We start from the raw sequence: 16,448 nt of genomic DNA on the forward strand, positions 1-16,448 counted from the left end.
TACAACCATTGATATGGAACTTGATAAGAAACCAAATGCTCTTCACCATTGATGACAAATCCAAACAGCTTAAAGGTGTCCAGCCCAAACAGATTTTCAGTGTAAGTGTTGTCCACAACTAGAAATGTTAATGAACATATCACAGCCTTGTAAGTCACAGGTGCAGTAAACTGTCCAAGAATGGGAATTTGTTGTTTGTTACAATTCATTAGCCTCCGTGACACTGGAGTTAAAGTGGGAGAACCCAAATCCACATAAGTATGAGAATTCACCAACATTGGTATTGCACTAGTTTCCATTTGCATTCTCAGTGATTAGTTAAAGACATGTACATCAGTATATAACTTTCTTTGAGACACAGTCACTGCCGACACACTGTTCACATCCACGTTCGTTTCATCCTCACTCAGGTTTGGAAAGGAGTTACGTACTGAAGCAATGTGTCCTTTCTTATGCCATCTATTACATGTTGCTCAGCACTTGGGGCCCACGATCTGTCCATGCTGAATGAATCAGTATGGGCACAAAGGCAGTAGAGCTTGAAGCTGTCGCTGTTGTGACACGAACTACTGTTGTCACAAACGCCAGTTACCTATATGATGCTAAGACATCTGCTGGACTGGTGCAATAGTGTCTGCGCTTCCTTATGAATTGACTGAAGGCTGGGAGGGGTGAGAGGAACTGATTTCTGAAACTTCAGACCAGGGTACCTGCAGCCTGTGAAACTTCATGTTACTGAGCTATGTTCAATACTCTGTGAACGTAGGATTTTCACACTATAGAGTTTGCTCTTGAGCTTTTCTATCAGGAGTGAAATGTGTGATTGCATCATGAACCATTTGATCAGCAAAGGATTCGTTACCAATATTTGTCACAAAATTACAATGATGGCTAAGTCCTTATAGTTTTGCTGCCCATGCCTTGTATGATTGTTTTGCCCACTTTTGGAGTAGTAAAACTCCACATGAGCAGCAATAATGTGAGTACTTTTATGGTGATAGGTAGAAAGTTACTCACACATCTGATCAAAAGAATGACTTGAAGGTTCTTGTAAGTGGGCGAGCTGACACAGCAACTAATACCTGCAAAGTGAAATCCATGACGAAAAAACGGCCTGGCACGAGTTTACATCTGTTACCCCAAATGCTTTGAAATGTTGCCGCAGACATCTTTCGTAAGCATCCCAGTCTACTGCTGCGTCATCTTACACAGGGGATGGCAGCAGATACGCATTTGGCGGAACCAGAGGTTGTGCCAATGTAGTCATTAAACTGGAAATAGCAACTTTCAGTGTCTGCTGTTGTTCGAGAAGAGATTTAAGCACTCTCTCTATGGAAACTAAACTCAAAGGACTACTGACTGAAGTGGAACACATGGAGTCGAATACCATACTTGCTTCCAAAAAGTATTCTAACCCAAGAACATTGTAATTTATTGCTCGAAAAGTACTCACACAGACAAGGTACAATCCAATTAGCAATACACAAGCAGCCAACTGAGCCTTAGGCTCCAGCCTATATGTTCATTAGTTCCAGCAGGGGTGCAGTCGGCAGGCTGCACCCGCAACTGCTGTCATATTAGCAGACCGAGTGCGCTGTAGTGCCTGAAACAAGCACAAACTTCATGCCTGAATTATGAACCGGTGTACACACAAAATTAAACAGTGGAAAATCCAGGACGGAATGTAACAATATTATGAAAAGGAAAGCTGCTACTCACCATATAGCGGAGATGCTGAGTTGCAGATAGGCATAACAAAAGACTGTCACAGTATAAGCTTTCGGCCAACAAGGCCTTTGTCGGAAATAGATGGCACAGACACACACACACACACACACACACACACACACACACGTACGCAAATGCAACTCACATACACATGACTGCAGCCTCTGACAGCTGAAGCCACACTTTGCGTTTGTGTGTGTGTGTGGCCTATTTTTGACAAAGGTCTTGCTGGCTGAAAGCTTCATCTTTACCTACCCTCAGGATCATTTTTGTCCTGTGGCCTTGTGGGTCTTGCTCTTCCTTCTCAACTTTCCCCAACCTCGCCTCACCAGTTAATGAACTATTATTTTCAAGAGCTAGTTAGTGTGTGACTTTTTCTCTTGTATGTGTCTATCAGCAGTTCTATACATTTTGCCTCCTGAAAGTAAGTACTGACTAACAATTACGTCCAGTAATTTATTTGTTTTCTTGATAGAATTTTCCGTTGATACAGCAGTGTAGCTAACATCTTCATATTTAACCCATTAAAATTGTACACTTGTTCTGCAGCTCTACAATTATTGGTGACAGCATTTGTCGATTGCTGGAGTTTCTCGGTCATGATGTGCTCCGCATCAACCATATTGGGGACTGGGGCACACAGTTTGGTATGCTTATTGCTCACCTCCAAGAGAAGTTCCCAGACTATCAAACAAATGTCCCACCCATATCTGACCTTCAGGTAACTGTTTTATTTATATGTGGATTCATTGGATATATTATATGTAAAAATCTGTTCCTCTAATAACATTGAGAAAACTTGTATGTGACACAGACACACACACACACGTGCGCGTGCGCTCACACACACACACACACACACACACACACACACACACACACACAACCGATTATATTCAGTATGAAGTTACTTGCAGTAAACAAAAATTGTAATTTTCTTTTGTTTTCTGAAGATAGGTAGATACTACAAATATGCTACATTTTCCTAGGAAAATTGACAATTAAGACATGCAGTAACTTGTACACCCCCTCTCCACACTCATTTTAAAAGAGCTCATAGAAATCTAATAGCCAGATTACAGTTCCGTTTATGTTTTTGACCTCCATGTTGTTTTTCATTGTAGTTGAAGTAGGTATTTTTATTTGTAACATTCTTCAAACTGATTTGTCAATGCCTGTAAATTAAGCAAACTTAGTATATGTTACACGAAAATCACTGGATAAGAGTAGTGTCAAGGAACCCAGGCATTTCGGTGCAAATTCATGTACGGAGGAGTGACACTCCTCCTAAAATTTACTCTTCTCAGTGCTTATTTCTTATGTACAACCATGGCAAAAAATAAAGGTAAAATAAACCTACGAAACTTCTGGAAGATTAAAACTGTTTGCTGGACCAAGAATTGAACTCGGAAACTTTGGCTTTTGCGGGCAAGTGCTCTACCAACTCAGCTACCAAAGCAAGACTTATGATCCCTACTCATAGCTTCAATTCAGCCAGTACCTTGTCGCCTACCTTCCAAACTTCACAGAAGCTCTCCTGCGAAACTTGCAGAACCATCACTTGTGGAAGAAAGGAGATTGCGGAGACATGGCTTTGCCACAGCCTTGGGGATGTTTCTAGGATGAAATGTTCACTCTGCAGTGGAGTGTATGCTGATATGAAACTTCCTGGCAGATTAAAATTATGTAATGAGTGCAAGTTCTGCAAGTTTTGCTGGAGAGCTTCTGTGAAGTTTGAAAAGTTCAAGACGAGATACTGGTGGAACTGAAGCTTTGAGGACGGGTTGTGAGTCGTGCTTGGGTGGCTCAGTCGGTAGAGCACGTGCCTGTGAAATACAAAGTTCCCGAGTTCAAGTCTCTGTCTAGCACACAGTTTTAATCTGGCAGGAAGTTTCATATCAGTGCACACATTGCTGCGGAGTGAAATTTTCTAAAATAAACCTAATTTAACAGCTATTTTTGAAACTAGGCTGTTAGGACATGGACATATATGTCAGTAAACTGACAGAAATCTAAATTCACAATAAAAAGCTGATAAAAGTAAACTGGGGAAATCACATTTTGAACCTCTAGTTTCTGGATATTTTTAGCAGTTCCTTTATTGTTGAAAGGGGTGGAAGGGAAGAATTAGGAAAGAGAGAAGAAAGGTGTATATATGTTTGTGAGAAAAAAATTATACTCCAGATCTTGTATAGGGAAGGAGACAAGATGCTGGAAAGGATGTGAAGTACCAGGGACCTACAACAGTTGGAGTTTAAATTCAGATCCCCTAATAAACAACTGCAGACTGACAGTATGTCAAAGATTAACCTAAAAGTTCAAAGAAAACACATGGTATGCACCAAAATAAAAGAAAGGTAAAGAAATAACATGACATAGTGAACCATCAGAATCCCGACCCATCCACCACATGCAGTGTTTGTACCAACCACATAAGAAATATAAGAAGGCTCGGCTATAAATTTTTTAGTGTTTGAATGTTGTATTTTCAGATGAATTAGGGACTTCTCATGTTATTTTATGCTTTTGTGTTGTATGCTTGAATATAACCACAACTTGAGTAAGAAAATCTCTGAAGAATGCATAGTTAGTGGTCTCCATACTGTGGAGATTTAAGATATTTAGTGATGGGAACTAACATAGACATTCAGCCTTGATATGGCAGTTCATAATACACAAGTTATAGTACAATAACTGTGAAATATGAACATTCCTTAACCATCAATGTGACATTTCTTGTCATTTTATTACAATAAATCATACCAATAACAAAGCATTTGTAAGAGATCCTCAATATGTTGATGCTGTATTCATAGGTTGTAACACTAACCAAAACGGCCTTGCTGTGCTGGTACTGCGGACGGCTGAAAGCAAGGGGAAACCACAGCCGTAATTTTTCCCGAGGGCATGCAGCTTTACCATATGGTTAAATGATGATGGTGTCCTCTTGGGTAAAATATTCCGGAGGTAACATAGTCCCCCATTCGGATCTCCGGTCGGGGACTACTCAGGAGGACGTCGTTATCAGGAGAAAGAAAACTGGCGTTCTACGGATCGGAGCGTGTAATGGCAGGTCCCTTAATTGGGCAGGTAGGTTAGAAAATTTAAAAAGGGAAATGGATAGGTTAAAGTTAGATATAGTGGGAATTAGTGAAGTTCGGAGGCAGGAGGAACAAGACTTTTGGTCAGGTGAATACAGGGTTATAAATACAAAATCAAATAGGGCTAATGCAGGAGTAGGCTTAATAATGAATAAAAAATAGGAGTGCGGATAAGCTACTACAAACAGCATAGTGAACGCATTATTGTGGCCAAGATAGACACGAAGCCCATGCCTACTACAGTAGTACAAGTTTATATGCCAACTAGCTCTGCAGATGATGAAGAAATTGATAAAATGTATGATGAGAGAAAAGAAATTATTCAGGTAGTGAAGGAAGACAAAAATTTAATAATCATGGGTGACTGGAATTCGGGAGTAGGAAAAGGGGGAGAAGGAAACATAGTAGGTGAATATGGATTGGGGCTAAGAAATGAAAGAGGAAGCTGCCTGGTAGAATTTTGCACAGAGCATAAATTAATTATAGCCAACACTTGGTTCAAGAATCATGAAAGAAGGTTGTATACATGGAAGAACCCTGGAGATACTAAAAGGTATCAGATAGATTATATAATGGTATGACAGAGATTTAGGAACCAGGTTTTAGATTGTAAGACATTTCGGGGGCAGATGTGGACTCTGACCACAATCTATTGGTTATGAACTGTAGATTAAAGCTGAAGAAACTGCAAAAAGGTGGGAATTTAAGGAGATGGGACCTTGATAAACTGGCTAAACCAGAGGTTGTAGAGAGTTTCAGGGAGAGCATAGGGGAACAATTGACAGGAATGGGGGAAAGAAATACAGTAGAAGAAGAATGGGTAGCTTTGAGGGATGGAAGTAGTGAAGACAGCAGAGGATCAAGTAGGTAAAAAGACAAGGGCTAGTAGAAATCCTTGGGTAACAGAAGAAATATTGAATTTAATTGATGAAAGGAGAAAATATAAAAATGCAGTAAAAGAAGCAGGCAAAAATGAATAAAATGAGATTGACAGGAAGTGCAAAACTGCTAAGTAGGGATGGCTAGAGGACAAATGTAAGGACGTAGAGGCTTATCTCACTAGGGGTAAGATAGATACTGCCTACAGGAAAATTAAAGAGACCTTTGGAGAAAAGAGAGCCACTTGCATGAATATCAAGAGCTCAGATGGAAACCCAGTTCTAAGCAAAGAAGGGAAAGCAGAAAGATGGAAGGAGTATATAGAGGGTCTATACAAGAGCAATGTACGTGAGGACAATTTTATGGAAATGGAGGAGGATGTAGATGAAGATGAAACGGGAGATACGATACCACGTGAAGAGTTTGACAGAGCACTGAAAGACCTGAGTCGAAACAAGGCTCCGGGAGTAGACAACATTCCATTAGAACTACTGACGGCCTTGGGAGAGCCAGTCATGACAAAACTCTACCATCAGGTGAGCAAGATGTATGAGACAGGCGAAATACCCTCAGACTTCAAGAAAAATATAATAATTCCAATCCCAAAGAAAGCAGGTGTTGACAGATGTGAAAATTACCAAACTATTAGTTTAATAAGTCACAGCTGCAAAATACTAATGCGAATTCTTTACAGACGAATGGAAAAACTGGTAGAAGTCGACCTCGGGGAAGATCAGTTTGGATTCCGTAGAAACGTTGGAACACATTAGGCAATACTGACCTTACGCCTTACCTTAGAAGAAAGATTAAGGAAAGGCAAACCTATGTTTCTAGCATTTGTAGACTTAGAGAAAGCTTTTGACAATGTTGACTGGATTACTCTCTTTCAAATTCTGAAGGTGGCAGGGGTAAAATACAGGGAGCGAAATGCACTTTACAATTTGTACAGAAACCAGGTGGCAGTTATAAGAGTCAAGGGGCATGAAAGGGAAGCAGTGGTTGGGAAGGGAGTGAGACAGGGTTGTAGCCTATCCCCGATGCTATTCAATCTGTATATTGAGCAAGCAGTAAAGGAAACAAAAGAAAAATACAGAGTAGGTATTAAAATCCATGGAGAAGAAACAAAAACTTTTAAGGTTCGCTGATGACATTGTAATTCTGTCAAAGACAGCAAAGGACTTGGAAGAGTATTTGAACGAAATGGACAGTGTCTTGAAAGGAGGATATAAGATGAACATCAACAAAAGCAAAACAAGGATAATGGAATGTAGTCGAATTAAGTCGGGTGATGCTGTGGGAATTAGAGTAGGAAATGAGACACCTAAAGTAGTAAAGGAGGTTTGCTATTTGGGGAGCAAAATAACTGATGATGGTCAAAATAGAGGGGATATAAAATGTAGACTGGCAATGGCAAGGAAATCGTTTCTGAAGAAGAGAAATTTGTTAACATCGAGTATAGATTTAAGTGTCAGGAAGTCGTTCCTGAAAGTATTTGTATGGAGTGTAGCCATGTATGGAAGTGAAACATCGACGATAAATAGTTTGGACAAGAAGAGAACAGAAGCTTTCGAAATGTGGTGCTACAGGAGAATGCTGAAGATTAGGTGGGTAGATCACGCAACTAATGAGGAGGTATTGAATAGAATGGGGGAGAAGAGGAGTTTGTGGCACAACTTGGCAATAAGAAGGGACTGGGTGGTAGGGCATGTTCTGGGGCATCAAGGGATCACAAATTTAGCATTGGAGGGCAGTGTGGAGGGTAAAAATCGTAGAGGGAGACCAAGAGATGAATACACAAAGCAATTACTCGGAGATGAAGAAGCTTGCACAGGATAGAGTAGCACAGAAAGCTGCATCAAACCAGTCTCAGGACTGAAGACCACAACAACAAGAAGTTATAATATAAAGCCCACCAAATATGAACGTCAACAGAATAGGGCAAAACCCAGTATGACATCTCCCAAGTCCTGCTTGTGATGTTGGAGGCAAGGCTGAATGGACCAAGCCTTTAGGAGCCCCATAAAAGCTGTCCTCAGAGAAAACCATGCCACCAAATCTCTGCTAACTGGTATGTCAATGTGCTGCCTTAATACTAGTTACTGCCTGATTGAAAAACATCACTCAATATCCCCAGTTCCAAAAAGTGAATTTCATTATGCAAGTTTGTATGGGAAATGTCCAAAATGCATACTGACAATTTAAATTCTGTAATCTGTTACTGAGAAATTTATTTTAATATATATTTTGGGGTTGCTCTACTTCAAAGCCCTCAATCCTAGGGATACCGATGGGGGTGGAGGTACTTTATGTCCACTTTTGTAAATGTTGTATTCTGGCCATGACTTTAAAATTTTGAAGAAAATATTTATTCTTCTCATTGAAATCTTCTATCAGATTCTTTCTTTTAATTTTTTCAGTTCAACTTAATCCAAAAATTGAACTGATATGTAGTAGTAGGTGCGACTTTTCACACAGGATTTTCACATATTAAGTATTTTCAGTTTCTGAACCCTACTTATAAATCACTATCTTTTTAAAAAGTATGTTATTAATAAAGTCAATAACAGTTAATAAAATTAGTATTTTTTTCCCTAGTCATAAAGTACCCCTTCGCCTGATGGTAATATGTTATTGAAAATGTGTTGGTGTGTTAAGACAGTACTAAAAGATATTTTCAGGCTCTGAATCCTACTTCCAAATCAGTTAATCCTTAAAAACTATGTTGTTAATAAAAATGAAAAAAAAATAGTTAACGAAATTTGTATCCTTTTTTGTGGCATGCGTAAAGTACTTCCACATCAGTTGTAAATGTTATGGAAAAGGCATTGATATTGATAGAGTTAGCTAAGAGCCGCACGTATTCTGAATGTCAAGTAAATTTTTGTGGCAAAGACAAAAAGTTACATGTTTGAGTTATAGTATTTGGATTGATAAGACGTTCATTGATAATATTCTCGGTAAGTTATCTGTTATAAACTAGATACAGAGATTTTTATTTTAATAGCTCCTAAAGCAGTTGCCGAAGTAGAAATTTATCATAAATTTACCTCTGGGAGAAAATTGTGACAAAAATATACCGGCAGTAGTAGATACAATAAAAGTTATAAAAAGCATCTCGGACAGAACTCAGTGAGTTAGTACAAATCAGTAACAAATAACAACTTGACTGTTTGTGATTAATGGGAACCTTTGTGTTTGCCTATCTCACTGTGTTACTGTCATAGCACAATATTAAAGACAGTTTATGTTGCATTAGAAAATTCAGCTCTCTCTCTCATGGCACCCCGTTCTGGGTGTCAGTACGTAGGAAAAATTTTGTGATGCAAAGGAAGCTCGTAAAGGTAATGGAACAGGTGTCTTCTCTAACAGCCATTAAACCAATATTCAGGAAATTAAAAATATTTGTCTGTATTTAATGTACACTCTAGTGCAAACATTCATCTTAAGAGCCAGAGACTGACCAGGAATCTGCTTCTGACAAGGAGTATGAGTAATGTGCCCCACAAGAAATTACCCTAATCAGTCCAAGAAAACAATATACATTTAGGAATCAAGTTAAGAACATTTTAGTTAAACATTATTTTATGAAGTTGATGAATATGTAAAGAAAAATTTGTATTAAATATATTACAATGCATGCACAACCTTTTTATGCAGCTGATGAATGTGTAAAGACAAATTTGTATTAACTCTGCTAGAACATTTATTATACTTACTGTTAGTATTACAATTCATATTACTTTGACTCTTACAGTGTAACTAAATTGCTGTATACAAATCTAACACATAAGTTACATAATTTTTGTTGAACTGTGCCATATAATTTTATTATTAGAGCTTATTGTTGTGCTTTACTATAGTTCTCTGCTACATTTTTTCTGTTTCTATGCACGCGATTTGTCCTATATCTTTTACACATTGTCAGGATAAAATTCTTGGGAGCAAAATAAATAAAGAAATAATGCAAAAAAAAAAAAAAAAAAAAGACTGTGTTGTAGAGATGATCTGACATTCTGTTGCTTAGCAGCATTGACATGCAACAAACTTCTACATGTGTGGCCAGTCATGAAACATTTTGTTTTATGTTATGAGTGGTTTAGATACATGTTAATATAGCACCTACTCTTTGTCTTTTGCTACAGGGATTTTACAAGGAATCAAAAGTTCGATTCGATAATGATCAAGATTTCAAGAAAAAAGCATATGAATGTGTTGTCAAACTTCAAAAATTTCATCCGGAGGTAACAAATGCTTGGGAGCTCATTTGCTCTGTCTCAAGGAAAGGTGAGACACATAAACTGATTTAAATTTAATATTTTTTTACTTTTGTTTTTGTTCCGCAAAAAAATTTAGTTGACGAGTACATATATCTTTACTGTTTTGACATCAAGAGGATTCTTCCAGTTGAATGATCTGATACAGGGCTTCTTAAGATGCAGAAACTCAGCTCAGTTTTAATTTTCTCAAATTTAATTACCCACAAGAAGAAGAAGAAGAAAGATAGAAAGGAAGAAAGTCTCTCTGACAATACTGATAGTGTTTTATCATTTTATGCAATTTCATGTGATCGTTATGGGTGCTCCTAAAGAATTTATCAATTATTGCACATAGTGTGATTGTTGAGAATGTAGGTATTCTCCAATTGAAGTTAGACTGCACTGTAATTTTAAACAGAACTGCTATATTAGGAGTGTATTCTTTCAGTAAAACTGTCCTCAGACAGGTATCAACTGGATGTCCTCTGGATCTCTCTGTCCTGCTAGGAGTTTTATGCCCATAAATATACCTTCCATAAATTTAATGAAAGTGATAGATATCTATTTTTGATAAGAGTCTTGTAATGCTACATGTGTCATTTTTATGTGTGCAGTTGCTTTGCATATTACTTTTTGTATCTGGCTCGTTACAGGTGATAGTAAACTGACAGCTAATTCAACACACATAACCATTAGTCAATTTGGATCACGTGATAAGCTTGTAAGCATCATAAGCATAATTTCAAACAATTTCAATAGCTCCTCAGATTTATTTCCAATGAAAAGAAACAATGAGGAAATGCGTGCCTTTCGAAAAGCAGAAAAAGTTTTGCAATGAGAACATGGAAACAATGATAAAACATGAAAACAAAAGATAATCTGACCTTATTCATATGAAGAAAATATACCTCTCTGGAAATATTAACAACATCCATAATAAAACAAAATGCTCACTGATCATGTGTTGTTATACAGCAGTCGAAACCATGTCCAGCATTGTTTGGACAGTCTCTACGCTGATAAGATGTGTCAGTACGCTTGCCCTATTCAATGCATTTTTACATTTCTTCCTCATGATTTGTTTTCTCCGTCGGTTGGTTCCCGTATTTGCACACTGTTTGTTTTATTATGAGGTTTCTTTCTCATGTCTCTTCTAATTTCCATTGGAGGAAGTAATAGCCCCTTTATTGTTATTATTCTGTAATCATTCAGTGTCATTTTACTCTCTGAATATTTGTTGTGAAGATAATGCGAATTGAAAAGTAGCATGTTAGTTAAGTAGAAGAGTAGTTTTTTAGGCCAGCGGACATTTCTCTGTTCACATAAACAATATGACAGCATCTGATTGTGTCCATCAGTTCCATACACATTCACATTGCATTTGACCATTGGTAGCAGTTTTGAGATTGTTTGCTGGCATGAATTTGTCACTTGTACCACTGTGTTCTTAAATCTCGTGGAAATTAACTATCATCTTGTCTAGCCTTCGATTTTCCTGTCTTCACCATTGCAAATATCAAGCAATTGTGTTTTCGTTACTCAGTTTTGAATAAGCTAATTCAGCCGTTGTAGTAATTGTCCATGTAAATATAATGGGCAACATGCACCTACTTCTCCATCAAATGCAAAAAGACCAGCCAGATTGTTTAGCATGAACATTTTGATGCCATATTTACGCCTTTTATTTGTATATGTTGTCTAAAGGACAATATTGTCTAAAGGACAATATTGTCTAAAGGACAGTCTCCTGCTGCAAAGAATCATTGATTAATCTAAAGATAGATCTCTTCCTGAATAATAAACTCGACAGATTCTGTTAATTTAGTGTCGGTCATATATTACACAATTGATCATCCTGTTAGGGTTGTCCGGCTGTGGTTTATTAGCAAAATTTAATGAGCATAAGATGAAATCGATTAGTAAACATTCCTGTTTGTGCATTGTGTGCTACGTCATCTGCAATTCTGTTACCATCATCATCCATATCTTCAGATTCTGCACTCTAACGAAACATATTTGAAACTGCTGTTTCTATACAATCGTGACTAAGGCATGGTTCTACGAGGGTTGGAACTTAAATAGTGGCAACTATTAATTCACAACCGATACAGAAGTGTTACATGTTTGAACCTGTTACTGTCCTTTAAAGTAGCCACCAGCATTGTGTAGAACCTGTTGCCAGAGATGTGAAAGGCGTAGTATACTGTTAGCAGAGCCTGTTCTGTTGATGGTGTGATTGGACTGGTCTACTGCCTTTCGAATCTCTGGAACAGTTCTGAAGCGAATGCCATGAAGTGGTTCCTTTATCTTCGGAATCAACTCAAAGTCACAAGGATTTAAGTCCAGAGAGTATGGTAGATGGTACAGTACTTCCCAGTCCCATCGATCGAACGGAGCAGCCACAGCTTGCACTGTATGCGCCCGCGCATTGTCATGCAAAATGATGGGTGGGTTGTGCAGAAAGTGTCGCTGCTTCTTTCGCAAGGCTGGTCACAGGTGATGCTCCAAAAATGAACAGTAATACTGTGCGTTGATAGTCTGCTGTGGAGGAACGTAATGCGTTAGGATAACAACATCACAGTTGTACACAAGAATCACCACAACTTTAACCATTCTGGGGCTCTGATGCACTTTTGACTCTTGCGGCAACCTGTAATGATGCCATTCATTGGATTGGCATTTCAGTTTTGGCTCGTACAATGTGGCCCATGTCTCATCCAGTGTTACGATACGGTGTAAGAAAGCCTCTCCTTCGTACTCACAGCACTCCAAGTGTGCCTGAGAAGCCTCGTAACACATCCATTTCTGCATTTCTGTCAAGTCATGTGGAACCCATCGTGATGCAATTTTTTGCATGCCCAGATGTTCTTTCAGGATGTGAAGCATAGTCATATGAGCTAATCTGGTTTCATGGGCGAACTCATGAATTGTATGGTGTCAACTAATGCGACACTGTCCACTAACGTGGCAAATGCATGCATATCTTCTTCAGAGATGCTAGGACGACCTGCCCGATACATGTCTGCCACAGTTTGCTGACCTTCGTTGAAGGTTTTTACCCAACATGCCACTGTTCTGTACGGCAATACCGATTCCCTGCACACCTCTTGAAGACCTTAATGACACTGTCGTGCTATAGGACCTCTGGCTCATTCAATCTTGATCCAAGTACATTGTTCCTGTTTCGAAACCATAGTGACACCATTACGTTAGACCGCTCGCTCACAAGTGACTGTGTCGATTGTGCACATGCCGGTGTCGTGGGACAGGCGAGTCCATTTGCTCGGAGGTAAGGTAGGTATGTTAACAATGTGTGCTATCAGCAACAGTAGTAGATTCCATTGCATAGTGTTTCCACAGCAGTGTTGCCACTATTTAAGTTCCAACCTACATATTTTCTTGATATTCCAGCTCTCCTCCTCTGATTCATCTTCGAACTCAAAATCACTATCTTGTAACACATTCAGTACCTGAATAGCAGTGAATTTTCATTTCGTTGTAGGCAACGAAATTATTGCCGGAGATTTTTGTTACACAGCTGCAGAACTAAGGTGAATACAGTGAAACCCTGCTTTTACTTTCAAGGGACTTCAGAAAAATTGTGTAAAATTCAGGAAAATGTAAAATGTGGAAAATAATGTTTTAAGCTGTAAAAGTTACGTATAGGACACCATCCTGCATTTTTGCACACATGTATGGTATGTGCACATAACAGGCATCAAAAGACTTGTCAGTGATTTGCTTATTATCTGATACAGGTTTATAATCTAATAAAAACTTCTGATGTAACTGGAACTGATAACTGTCTGGGAAGTAGGAACATTTGACTCACTTTCGTATGTCATAATCAATGTTTTTGAAAACCTGCAGGTGACATTCATTATTTAAATAATGAAATACTGCACTAGTCACATGTTTTTTCATGCTTAGCATGAATGCATTTCGAGAATTTTTTCTTGTTAAGTGCAAATATGTACATGAGCATTTAGTATGGTGTTTGAATATTCTGCATCTCTTGCACTATAGTTGTCTTTTTGATGTTGTGCCTCTTCAGTTATGTGGAAAACCACACACACGCAAACTATCTCACATTGTTTGTGTAACATCACAAAAAATACATACATCAATACTGCACTTCACAACAAGCATAAATTCTCAAAACATGTTTTGCTCAGCATGAAAAAAAAAAAAGTATGTTACTGGCATTGTGTTTAAACCAAAAACATTTGAGCAATGCAAAGTGAATGATGGTGTGAACTAGCGCTACAAGTGGCAAAATACCGAAACATGCTAAATATAGTTAGACAAAGATGTCACAGTGATCACAACTATCATGAAACTGCATTTGTGTGGTGAGACAGTTTGGGAATGGTTGTGATTGGTCATGATATATTTATTCGCACAAACCTAGTTACTCCCATCAGCCAACACACGAAGTAGAGCTTGGCAGCAGTGGAAGATATGGCACGAATTGTTCCAACTTTTTACACATTTACCGGTTCTAGTCCACTGAGTAGAGGGCCCTGGTGTCAAGAAACATAACCAGATAATACTTGTAAACACTAATGGATGGTCAGAATAATTCAGCATCATTTTTTTCTCCATCAGTCTTTTTCTTGGTAATGCATAAATCGCAAGAAAATTATAAATATGGTGATGCAAAATCAAGTGTAAATTAACATTGTGGACATAGGAAATTTGATGGGAATGACAAAAAAAAAACTTCGTAAACAGCGGGAAAATGTTAGTTCCGGGAACGTAAAAGCAGGGTTATACTGTGTTACACCTGTGACTGCCACACTGGCTAATTGCTCATGGAAATGCTAGAAGCATTACCAGCACTGGGCTAGTGGTTCGTGTTGACACTTATAAAAGTCAGCCACAGTGAACATCTTAAAGAAGAAGTGATGTAGATTTTCAGAATAGCTTGATTACAAAACTGCTTCAAAATTGGTGCTGTAATAGCAACCGGAAGTCTTAATGTCTCAGTCAACAGTTTCTATGTAAATCTCAGCTGTAATTTTATGTGTGATATTCATGCTCACAGTCAGTAGTAATATCAAACTCATGACATTCAGTCACTAAATCCCAATTAATGAGTTTACGAACAGTCTCCATTTCACTCAGTGTTCAGCTTGTTGTTATGCTAGCCAAAAATACCAAACAGTCCATTACTTGTTTGTATGTGGCTTCTGCGAAATATACACGACACAGAGTTAAGACATGTAATAGGAAAAACCTGTTTCACTTCATCAAAATACCTTATCAGAACAACTAGTTATAAACATGCCTCCTTTTGATGGTCTGTGATCCCTTTGGTTTCTCCAAAATGCATTTTACCAACATTTTAAAAATTGTTGGAGCCCCTGCAAGACAGCTTTATGCACTGGTGATTCAGTTATGGTTCCTGACTGTAGCCCACGCAGTACATCCGGCTCCAGAATGTGGGAATCCGTTATAGTGATGGCCAGTGAGAGAAGCACCTGTTCTCATATAACTCAGAAAAACCACTAACTGACCAATAATAACTCTTAAATAGAGTGTATGTTAATTTCCCAAATACTATTTTCAAAATGCCACTTGAACTTCAAATAAACATATCTTTACTCACCTCATGGACCAGTTTGAAGTTATTGCTTCATGGATATAATCACCAGCTATACTCAGTGTGTGTGTGACTCATTCCACTATAGTGCAGCTTTATTTCACATGCTCACTTCTTCACATACTTTTCCCATTCACAACCTACTTATTTTAATAATATGCCACCTGTAATTTGTTTTCAGTTAATGGATTTTTGTGCATGTAATTACATAGTTCAAAGTTTTATTAACGTTGGTTTATGGAAATGTATGGAATAGAATAACAGTCAGGTCGGATTTAGCTTCTTGCTGCATTCTAGTGCACTGTGGCACGCCATATGGCACTTCACATAGTGTGGGAGCCAGCCGCCTGGGCTCCACTCTCCATATACACTGAAGCGCCAAAGAAACTGTTATAGGCATGCATATTCAAATACAGAGATACGCAGACAGGCAGAATATGGCACAGCTGTCGGCAATGCCTGTATAAGACAACAATGGCAGGTTATGAAGATTTAAGTGAGTTTGAATGTGGTGTTACAGTTGGCGCACAAGCGATGGGCATAGCATCTCCAAGGTAGCAATGAAGTGGGGATTTTCCCGTATGACCTTTTCATGAGTGTACCGTGAATATCATGAATCCTGTAAAACGTCAAATCTTCGACATCACTGCACCCGGAGAATGATCCTTCAAGAATGGGACCAACAATGACTGAAGAGAATTAATTGTTCAACTTGACAGAAGTGCAGCCCTTCCACAAATTGCTGCAGGTTTCAGTGCTGAGCCATCAACAAGTGTCAGCAAGTGAGTCATTCAATGAAACGTCATCAATATGGGCTTTTGGACCTGAAGGCTCACTCGTGTACCCTTGATAACTGCAGAGGTTGAAAATACCGCTTCA

At 38.4% G+C, this 16,448-nt stretch overlaps 1 protein-coding gene across 2 annotated transcripts in view; it reads left to right on the top strand.

Annotated features, from left to right (window-relative positions):
- LOC126481483 (arginine--tRNA ligase, cytoplasmic) overlaps nucleotides 1–16,448 on the top strand; it is a 139,447-nt gene that overhangs the window by 62,982 nt on the left and 60,017 nt on the right. For both annotated transcript variants that reach the window (XM_050105262.1, XM_050105263.1), the window contains exons 6-7: nucleotides 2,278–2,449; nucleotides 9,851–9,992. In XM_050105262.1, coding sequence (XP_049961219.1) covers nucleotides 2,278–2,449; nucleotides 9,851–9,992 — 314 coding nt within the window. The remainder of the gene's footprint in view (nucleotides 1–2,277; nucleotides 2,450–9,850; nucleotides 9,993–16,448) is intronic.

This window comes from Schistocerca serialis, chromosome 5 (assembly GCF_023864345.2).
Source record: "Schistocerca serialis cubense isolate TAMUIC-IGC-003099 chromosome 5, iqSchSeri2.2, whole genome shotgun sequence".
NCBI lineage: Eukaryota > Metazoa > Arthropoda > Insecta > Orthoptera > Acrididae > Schistocerca > Schistocerca serialis.